This window comes from Nelusetta ayraudi, unplaced genomic scaffold, assembly GCF_046127955.1.
Source record: "Nelusetta ayraudi isolate G7.1 ecotype Tasmania unplaced genomic scaffold, CSIRO-AGI_Nayr_v1 ptg000042l, whole genome shotgun sequence".
Taxonomy (NCBI): Eukaryota; Metazoa; Chordata; class Actinopteri; order Tetraodontiformes; family Monacanthidae; genus Nelusetta; species Nelusetta ayraudi.
In genome coordinates, this window is record NW_027466092.1 from 10,520,535 (window position 1) to 10,531,815 (window position 11,281).

The window sequence follows — 11,281 nt, forward strand, 5'->3', positions numbered from 1 at the left end:
CAGTGTGGAGAGTTCAACACTGATGTGGGAAAGAAAGAAGATTTGCCTTATATGAACAGTGGGAGAGAAGAGTGAATTGCTAAAAACGAAAAAGAAAAGTTTAAGAAAAAAAGGATGGACCTTGGAGTTGTGGTTGTGTAGAGGCTGGGAAGGATCTGACATTCTGGTTTCAAATCAGGTATGTTGCATATCTTTTCACTTGACCAGTCAGAACTGGGGGGCTCATTCTGTGCTTCGTGCTCTCCCGATGCAGCAAGAAAGACACTCAGTGAATGACTCTCCAGTGTTTGATTGTAATTTTGGGAGGGGCACTGCGAGATTTGCATTCTGGGAAACGTGTAGGGGTGGGGGGTGAAGAACGGCAGACGACGATGGGAAGTTACATTTTTATGTTTTTGCTGGGTCTATTTAGAAAGACAACTTTTGAATGTCCAATTCAATGCAAATGTTTTCTAACCACAATGACGTCTCTCTAACCTGAGAAATCCATTCTTCATTTTTTCCCCCATTCAGAAGTGGGGTTTTTTGGACTATTATTCTTGCAAGGCTTTTTCATTTCAGTCTGGGATGAAAAATACACAATTTAGAATATTGGGCCTTAGATAAGTAAATCAATTTAAAAAAAAAAAAAAAAGTTTTTACATTCCAGTCAATTGGAATGGAGAAACTTCTGCGCTGTTTCAGTTCCGAGATTTAACAGAAAGAAAAATGGATAAAACCCAGCTCCATCTGGCCAACCGAGGATTGAAGGCCAGCAAAGCAGGATTCTGTACACAGTATTGGATCAACCGTTTCAGTTGAACACCCAAAGTTGTCCAGTGAATGTCAGGGAATAATAATAAAAAAGAATCTCATTATTAAATATTATTGTGATTAAATATTCAAATAAAACATTATTTTCTCTACATCTGACAGCCAACAGAGCTCCATGTCTGACCCAGAGCCCATCAGGAATGTGGGAGCTCCCAGCAGGGGCCCTGAATGCTGTTCACCTGCCACTCCCAGGATGGAGCTGCTCAGCCCCTCCAATGTAAAAGACCGCTCTCAGAACGTCACAGAGAAGGTCACACAGGTACGGGAGGTGGGGCTCACTCTCCCTTGCAAAATGAATAAAATGTTTCAACTAATAAAAAAGTAAAATGACTAATAATTTTACTTTTTATCCTCTCAGATATTTAAATTGCTGATGCTTAAATGAGGATTTGCTGTCTAAAAGTAGGAAAAAGTTTGATAAATGTAAATGCAGCATTGCTAGATGAAAGTTTAGATGGAAGGTAGCATTTTTTTTAAGAGAGGGTTGAGGAGGTTCAAACGTCAACCTTGCACAATCATTTCCCGACAAAACCCTGGGGAAAACATCATTTTAAACCCACTGGTAAACAAACTTCTGTCGATACAGGACCATCGCCACCAATGGGATTTTACTCACTGAAAAGGATCGAAAACAGATGACGCTTGTTGACACGCTTTGCCAAAACCTCACGTCTGGATCTTTGAAAAGATCACTTTGGAAGCAGCTTCGAGAAGCACCGCTCGCTGCTAATTAACCCTACGAGTGGAAAAATCACTGGTTGGTTTGGTGGCTTGGTCTTTTTTTTCCTTCTGGGTGTTAAAAGCAGAAGCTACATTGAACCGCGGTTCAATCAGAAACTACTGCTGTCAGTGCTGGAGCCCCGGGGCTCAGCGTTCTGCATCACTGCCTCTGTGGAATAATGCGCGCTGGTTACGAAAGAAGTACGAGGGATGTGTTTTTGTGACGACCTTTGACCCTGCTGACACTTGGTCACTTTCCATCTTGGCGATGAGTGTGTTTCTTCATCAATTTATCTAAACGTCGGCGAACACAGCATTTTAAAACTGGACTGCAGAGACCACAAGGCGGGTGAGTGTGTGTGTGTGTATGTGTTGGGGGTGTGTGTGTGGTGCTGCTGGAACAGCAGCTCCGACTTCCAACACATCGCTGCTGCTCTTCGCCCCGCAAGCATCCTAAACTCTGGTTTTTTTTTGTTGTTGTACGACAACAGCCGGCTCTCCCCGTGAGTTCTTGTTTTTTTTCCCCCTCTGGCTTTTTGGAAATTCTACGTCCTTGCCACTGTTGGCCCCTTGGTGACAAGATGGTCAAGGGGCTGGCACACCCGCAAGGTTGCAAAACCAGACTTCACAAAGAACAGAGTCAACGCAGAGCTTCTTCTGTCAAGGTCTGTTGGGTCCCCCTCGGGAAGAATGGGTTTTTCAAAAGTTGCTCTTATGCATTTTGGGAATCATACCGCTTTTTGTTTTATAGTGTATGTATAGTGTTACATGTTTGCCAGACTAGTTTCACACGCATCCCGGTGTATTCTCTACGCCCAGGTACTCTCCTTGGAGTCCGATGTGCTGCCTGAGTATAAACTGGAGGTGCCCGACACCACATGGTGGATCCTGCTCCACTATAGCCCCTTCAAGGCGTTCTGGGACTGGATTATCCTCATCCTGGTTCTCTACACGGCCGTGTTCACTCCCTACTCCGCCACCTTCCTGCTGGACGAGCACGGCGACCTGCGGCAGAGGAGCTGCGGCTACACGTGCAACCCCCTCAACGTGGCCGATCTGATGGTGGACGTGCTCTTCATCGTGGACATAGTCATCAACCTGCGCACGACGTACGTGGACCAAAACGACGAGGTGGTGACACAACCCGGCCGGATTGCCAAGCACTACGTCAAAGGCTGGTTCCCCATCGATCTGTTCGCAGCCATCCCGTTTGACCTGCTCATTTTCAGGTCGGGCTCAGACGAGGTAGGAACTCTGCCGATGAAATGTGCCCCCCATGCCTCTGCTTTTTTCTAGATCAGGTCAATAGCCACTGAGTGAGTTTGACGAGCTGTTTTCCTTGTTCCCGCCCCGGCACACCCAAGATGGCGACCCTGACCAGCCTGCTGAAAACAGCTCGGCTGCTGCGGTTGGTCCGCGTGGCCAGGAAGCTGGACCGCTACTCAGAGTACGGAGCCGCCGTCCTCTTCCTGCTCATGTGCACATTTGTGCTGATTGCTCATTGGCTGGCGTGCATATGGTACGCCATCGGCTTCGTGGAGAGGCCGTACACTGAGACGGGTTGGCTGGACAACCTGGCCGAGCAGCTGGGCAAGTCGTATAACGACAGCGACTCCAGGTCGGGCCCGTCGGTCAAGGACAAGTACGTCACCGCCCTTTACTTCACCTTGAGCAGCCTGACGAGCGTGGGGTTCGGGAACGTCTCTCCAAACACCAACTCGGAGAAGATCTTCTCCATCTGCGTTATGGTCATCGGCTGTGAGTGTGATAGCATTAAAGGAACTGTATGATAACAATGATGGGTTAAGAAGGTGGAATAATATATTGTATTGTTTTAATACTTTTTTTTTTTAAAGTAATTACTTGTTTATGGAAATACTGCTAAACAGAATCCCAAAAAGTGAAACTGCAGAATCAAAGCAATTCATTATTATGAAATAAAAGTCAGCTTTCTTCCATTAGCTTCCTATTTGTGTCCCAAATTACATTCAGGTGCTGACTCATTTCAACACAGGACTGTTGTGTGTCGTGTGGCACCAGATTCTGCACAGACCATTTATTTATTGATTTCATTTCACTTAATTTGTTTAATTCAATGATATTGAAAACAATTTTGTAACCATAACTACTTCCCCATCTCCTGAAGAAAGTGAGACAGCAACAACAAATTGTCACACATATATGGAAACTTTCCAAATATCAGTGAAGATGATCACCACGTGGAATAATGCAAATTAAACCAATATAACGTCGTAGATGTTTAACCCCGGTTTTGAAATGACGATAACTGGCTCATTTCAAACCAGTTTTGGCTAAGTTGTTTTGTTCAAAGCATAGAAAACCAGATGCCCTACTGATCCCATGTTGGAACTGACTCTGATTTGAATGAACTCAATTGAAATTCAAGATGAATGTGTGTCCACACAGTGTAGCCGTAGTTTGCTGGAAACTATTGCGTTAGTCACATTGTGTTCTCTTGGCGCCACTTCCTCTACATCACCAATATTTCATCAATTCAATATTTGTCCATTCTTCTACACACGAACACTTTTCGGATTATTGTCAGGGTACAAATAGTTCACTGTTGTTGTTTTTTTTGTTGTTTTTTTAATCAGGTCTCAGGGTGAAGGCAAACTTATCCACTCTAAATACTCTAAACACTCCAACATTTGCTGCAGATGAATGTGGTTTGGGACACACCTTTTTTGATGCACAGCAGCCTGACAATTTTCAGAAAGTCCGCTGTTGTACCTCAAATTAATTTACGATCGATACACGTTGAAATCAAGCAATCTGGTTTCTCCTCTGTGTCCCTCCCAGCTCTCATGTACGCCAGCATATTTGGCAACGTGTCAGCCATCATCCAGCGATTGTACTCTGGAACGACGCGCTACCACACACAGATGCTGCGAGTCAAGGAGTTCATCCGCTTCCACCAGATCCCGGGGAACCTGAGGCAGAGGCTGGAGGAGTACTTCCAGCACGCCTGGTCCTACACCAACGGCATCGACATGAACGCCGTAAGCCAAAGTTGTCACGAGTCTCTGCGGGGCCATCCCCAGTGGGAAATGTCTGACGCGCCGATGGTCTTGTCTTCCCAAATACAGGTGTTGAAAGGATTCCCAGAGTCGCTGCAGGCAGACATCTGTTTGCACCTGAACAGATCCCTGCTGCAGAACTGCAGCGCTTTCCACGGAGGGAGCCAGGCCTGCCTGCGTGCCTTGGGTATGAGGTTCAAGACGGTCCACGCTCCTCCCGGGGATATTCTGATCCACTACGGGGACATCCTGGACTCTCTCTTCTTCATCTCGCGAGGTTCCATTCAGGTCATCAGGGATGACGTGGTTGTTGCCATACTAGGTGACGCATCCGGGAAATGCACCCGTCCTCCCCCGTCTTAACCTCCCACCCCCCAAAAATTTTTAAAAAATAAACAAAAAAATAGAAAAATTATAATCGTAGATAACTTCTCTCGCAGAAAACAACGACATATTCGGGGAACTCATCAACCTGTATGACGAGCCGGGAAAATCGAATTCAGACGTGCACACCATCACCTACTGTGACCTGCACCGCATCCAAAGGGACGACCTGCTGGAGGTCCTGGATATGTACCCCAGTTTTGCAGACAACTTCTGGAGGAACCTGGAGATAACGTATGACCTGAGAGATGTACGTTGAGTGTGGGTGATTTGCATTCTGTTTTTTGTTTTTTTTCCCACATAGAACAGATTTTGCTGTTTAACGGGTGCCGTTTGAATGGAGGAACTGAGAGAATTTCTCAAGTACAGTATATAAAAGTTTGGCAGATAAGCCTGCGCAATAAGAACACAAAATGCTCTGACAATAACAGTTTTCCTTGTTTTTTTATGATTAAATCAGGCTGATCAAATGCCACCCATAGTAACAACTGATGATTCTGGGGACGACTGCGGTTATCGACACAAGCCAAAACACAGAATTCACACTCTGGACTGCAGGATCAGGCCAGGTGAGAAATCTGGTATCTGAAACATAGAAAGCTGAAATCTGTCTGTTTTTTTGTACATTAGCTGTTTGCAGGAGTAGTTTCTTAAGAAAATTCTAAACTCTGCATTCTGAGCTGAGCTGTTTTCTCAACAGAATAACTTATACCGCCAAGTGTCTGCCAGAGAAATTGATTTAAATAACTGAGTTTTTTATTTATTCATTTATTTTTTAAAAAGACCCAATAAACTTTTATGTTTTAACAAAATCATGTCACTGATTGTTACGACCCTGGATCAAATTAAAGCAACTTCTGCTTTAGAATAACAAGGACCCCACAAAATGCTTTAAAAGAGCTAAACACACCTAACGCACCACATTTCACTCAAAATATAACAAAGTAAAGTAAGGGGTATGTCTGTACATCACGCTTTACAGTAAAATGGGGACAGTGAAGGTGAAAAGATCTACCCTTACAATCTCCTGAGGCTACATGGCTACAGGCGGCTTTAAACACTAAACTCAAAGCCCACACAGCAAACCAAGGCTGTGCTTTACTGCTGAAGTATGCCCCCACCAGGAATACCCTCCAATATAAAAAAGGCACAAAAAAAACAACAAAAAAAACAAAAGAGTGGACCGTTGGAAGCATGAGTGTCCATCTGGAATGCTCACCTGCCTCACCAGGGAGCTCATGCAAAATTACAACTGAGTAAACATGGACATGCATGCCTCCCATTGTAAAACCACAAGGTCAGACAGCTGAAGCGCCAAGTGTGACAAAAATGAACCTGGAAACTCTCACTAAACTCTCCTAGACGAGCCCCAATTATGTCACGGGTGTGGTTAAAATTGAAGCAACACAACCAGTCACACACAAACGAGCTGAAGTTTTGGCAGATTTATTGGAATCCATCTTAAAACTAAAAAAAGGGGGGGGTCTCAGCCACAGCAGCTCCTTCTGACCTGGACCTGCAGCAGAACGGAGAGAGAGAGCTGCACGCACACACACAGATGTGGCCATTGCTTTAAAGGTATGCACCTGGATGTAATCACAGGAAACCAAGTACAGCCAAGAGAGTCAAAGCTTTAACCCAAAATACAGGCCCACCAAATAGTAGACAGTCAAGGAGGTTAGATCAAAGCGCAGGTAAACAAGGGACAGGTGCAACACGAGAGTCTTATCAGTGGGGGAGGAAATACACACTGTGTCCGCTGTGTGTGTATGTGCGTGCGTGCGCGCGCGCGCACACACACACACACATACATACATACATACATGTGGTAACTTATTTGTCTGAACAAAAGAAAATAAGAGAAAAAATATTTAACAGTTAAGAGTTATATAACAATTCTATATTATCAAGTAATAAAAATACCTTCAATTAATTAAATGATTTCCACCACCCATTCACTTGTCTCGCACACAAATACAACTCTTGTGATGCAGCAACCTACTGCATACTGGGATATGTCACCCTGGTCAGTCACCATGGCTCCTCCACTACTTTTCACAACACGCTGTGGGATACATTGAGTGGACTATTTTGTGAATACCGATGTCCATTCAGATTTTGGGCACCATTACAAAATAGCGTCTCCACTATATGTGGTGCCCTACATAGTGCCTAGTGAGTGATTTCAGTCACAGCCACAGAGTGCACAGACAGAACTTTCAGAATAAGTTGGGAAGTGTAGAGTATAAACTGCTGACAATTCACATGGAGTGCAGAGAGAGAGTTACAATTCACAATGTTGAGGGTTTTTTTATGTTTACGTTTTGCTCCCTACTACACTCCTGTGATCCAGACGGAATTGACCACGAGGACTCGTACCCGCTCCAGTCCTTACGCCATCATCACTCCCCTGCTAAGAGCCAGTGGGACGACGGCTGTAGCTGCGGCTCTTCCAGCTCCCAGTCCAGTGATGACCTGCCCAACACTCTGTCCCACCGCACCAAAGTCGAGCTCTGCCCCCCCAAGGATCCCAGACGTGACTACCCCCCCGCTGTCCTGCAGCTGATACCCAAGAGTGGCACCTCAGTGGGAAGGGAAGCGATGCTGGACGTCGGCCATCAAGGTAGATGGATCTCCAGATCTCCAGTTTGTAGCCTCCCTCAAACAAGTCAGTTTAATCTGAAACTGCAACAACAAAACAAGGTGGTCTCAGGGGGCTGAGCCAACACCTGGTTGGGAGTGCTGTTATCAGAGAGGTGTCTCTGACACAGGTCTGATACCAAAAAGGGCACTGTGCTAATGTTTTTTTTTTTGTTGCACAAATTGGGAACGAGTGTAGCAAATAAGAGATGTTGCTTTAAAACACTGATGCAGTGTTTACAGGTGCCTGTTACATCACACCAGACAGAGTTCCTTCTGCTGCTAAACTTCTTATTCTCTTCGTCTATTTCCCCTCAGCAGCGTCGGTAAATGTGCCTGGAATGTACCGTTACTGGCCGGACCAGCAAACACAACAGTCCTCCAGCCGATCTTGCCAATCTTCCTCCGTCCGCAACTCGCACCACCCACCGCCATTCACAGAAGAGCGCCCCAGAGAGCTCGAGTCTCGCCTCGAGGTTTTACACTCACAGCTCAACAGGTGAGTTTTAATGGCGCTGCTCGCTGCTTGCAAGGCACAAACAGCATCTCACAGTCTGACAAATGTCATAAAAAAAACATGATAGCTATACTTGGAATTTGGTGCATCATATGGAACAGTTTTGCAGCACACCTTACTGTTGACTGAGACTAAATCTGTTGTCATTTTCATCTGCCAGATTGGAAACTCGCATGACTGCAGACATCAACGTTATCCTGCAGCTCCTGCAGAGACAGATTGCTCCCGTGCCTCCAGCTTACAGCACCGTCTCCTCAGGGACCCTCCCCACCGACTCTCCCAGCCTGTATGGAACTGGGACACCAGTGCTGCACAGCATGTACCCCATTTCCCCCAGACAGGTGGACAGCCGGACACCCACGCAGGTAAAGACTTGAAGAAAAAAAAAGACAAGAAAAGGAGAAGGATGAAGTCTCCACTGATGGAGTCCTTCCACTTACTGTACCTCCAGCAATGACCTATACCATATAGAACAAGAATATCCTGATCAGTCTAGCAGTCGTATGTATATATTTATACTCATATATACATGTACAACTCATTTAGTTAGCTACATAATATAAATACATGCTGTTACAGCTACAAGGCTAGCCTAGCACTGCAGCTAAGGGTCTTTCCCTACGTGTCGCAGTTTACGTGGCAAAGAGCCTAATCTTACCTGGGTGTATGCCACTTACCTAAGCTATTGGGGGCAAACGGAATTTGGTGGCTTACCCAGCCAGGCTAAAGTGACAGCGACGTACACTGGTAATTGCCGTCTCGTCTTGGCCGCGTCTCTTGGCGTCTGGCCTGGGGAATCCATGTATCCCTCGGCTGGTCCACTCTTGAGGTCCAGTTAGTTGTCCAGTTTTGTTTTTTTTTGTTTTTAAAAAGGTGTATTTACAATGTCTCTTCGGTGTGGATTACAACCATGTGTCACGGTGGGAAAACCCAATGTCTTCGTTGTCTTCCTCCTCTTGCACTACCTCCACCTCGAGACTCTTTCCAAAACAGCGCTAATCAAGCCAGCTGGGCTCATCAACCAATAACCGCACCCCCCGCCCCCCCACCACCACCACCACCACCACCACCACCTTGTGTGAAGATCAGTCTAAACTTAACCACGCCCCCTCCTAGACACAGTATCTTAACAATACATGCCCACACATGTTCATTTAGATAGCTATGCAATATAAATACTTAATCAGTTTTGTGAGAAATGGCCAATATTCTGACATAATGTGCATGAAAGTGAAAGTGTTGGTATTTTTCTCCCTCTAGAGCTCCGCCCAGACTGATGTTAAGTTCACCAGAAAGCCCCAGGAGTCGCTTTCCAGTGGGATCAATGTCATCAATGCGTCAGATGACAGCACCTTCCCGAACAGCACGCCAGACACCGACAACCCGGCAGGCTTGACGCCACAGCCGCTCCAACCGTCCGCCGGGTTGTGCGGAAGCGTCCGCTACCCCTCCCTGCCAGGGAACCTGGACTTGACCTCAGGGTTGTCTGAGATCCAGAAGCACCTCTCGGATCCTGTGCTACCTGTCGCCTGATCACCGGCCATCATTTTGAGTGACTTTCAAGGAGGAGCGACACACAGACAGAGAGGAGGTAGTCCTAGGTGCAACTATCATCACACCGCAGCCTGACTGCCAGATTTTTTTAAGCTGTAGCTGATAGTAGAGTTTGATAGCAATTATAATGTCACTGCACATTTTTGCTTTGGTTTTCTTTCTATGGGTTATTATTGTAGCAATATCATTTGCAAATGTGTATCTCGATCTGTGTGTGTATTCAGATCTGTGTGTGTGTATGCAGATTCGTGCGTGTGTAAAAAAAAAAAAAAAAGAAAAAATCTGTAGATCTGTGTTCAGATTTGAAAGTGAAAATAAATCTGCAAACGCGCACACAGATCTGTAAATGTACAGACACCTGTAAATGTGTAAACCGATCTGTAAATGTGTACATAGATCAGAAAATGTGGGTCCAACCTCCTGTGGGCTCATCACCCGCAGAGGGAGCTGTAGGGGTCGGGTGCAATGTGGTTCAACACATACAAATCTGATTACACACACACAGAGATCTGAATACGTGCACACGGATCTGAATACACATTTGCAAATAATACTGCTGCAGTAGTACTCCCATATCTTTCATAAAGGTCAGAGAACTATCAGCATTTTAGTTACTCTGCTCACTATGCAGACAGAAAAAAAAATAATGACTAGATATATAAATAAAAATAAACTCCATCTACCTCATGAAGCCACAACAGAATTCATCATGAGTATCTGCTGGGTGCTGACAGATGAATCAATGTGGCCAACTATGGTAATTAGCTACTCTTAAAGGAGCAATTTACAAAAAAAGATCATCATTTCACCACTAGACCAGGGGGACAAACAGACAGGGGCGCTGTGACGCCACTGCTCTGGATACATTGATGTTGCTTGCTCTGTACGAAGGAACATTAACTGAATTTTGTGAATAAATCTTGAAATGCTTGAGGAAAAAAAAAAAGAATAGTTTGATTAAATTAGATAAAAGGTGCCATAATATTTATGACAAAAGTAAATCTGAGGTGAATGATTATGCGTTTTCATGCATTTGCATTAACTGCATTCTTGTGGCTGAGGGGATACATATTTATTCAAACATCTTCATGTTCATAGGTTGTTAAGTTCATTATGTTTTAATTTGAATCTTTATGGTCCTTTACAGAGACAAAATCATCTCAGGATGTGCATCACCACAAACAATCTTTGCAAGTTAGGCACCTGTTGCAATCCTTGCCCCTGTGTCCACTACACAGGCAGCCAAAACACTTTTCCCTCTTTTCCTTTAGGAAGTCAATTTTGTCCCAATGCTTCATTCCTTGTAGCCTTTGACAATCTTCTAGTCTGTGAAACTGTGAAGAGCAGACACATGCAACCTATGTTTTTTTTTTCTATTGAATCCTTGAGCTTTTGCAGGGCTCAACAAGGACCTTCAGTAACTGTAGTGGCGAAGCTGCTACCATTGACCTTGCTGATCCTTGAGTGAGGATTGGTCCAACTACGACCTGGCGAACCCCTTGCCATGTCTTGTATGTCCCCAAACAGTGGATCAGTACTTATTTTAACATGGCGTTTGACGAATAAAACCAGATCATTAAAACCTGCTCTACGATTGTAACACGTGCCGTTGCCC

The 11,281-nt window shown here is 45.0% G+C and overlaps 1 protein-coding gene across 1 annotated transcript; it reads left to right on the top strand.

Annotated features, from left to right (window-relative positions):
- The first annotated feature begins 1,006 nt into the window (after positions 1 to 1,006).
- Positions 1,007 to 9,991, top strand: kcnh6b (potassium voltage-gated channel, subfamily H (eag-related), member 6b). Its single transcript, XM_076034234.1, is given in 11 exon segments — positions 1,007 to 1,072; positions 2,353 to 2,778; positions 2,898 to 3,291; positions 4,354 to 4,553; positions 4,641 to 4,893; positions 5,012 to 5,220; positions 5,416 to 5,524; positions 7,309 to 7,578; positions 7,914 to 8,094; positions 8,273 to 8,477; positions 9,373 to 9,991. Coding segments are annotated over 11 exon segments (2,586 nt in total). The 3' UTR covers positions 9,646 to 9,991.
- Positions 9,992 to 11,281: the final 1,290 nt, after the last annotated feature.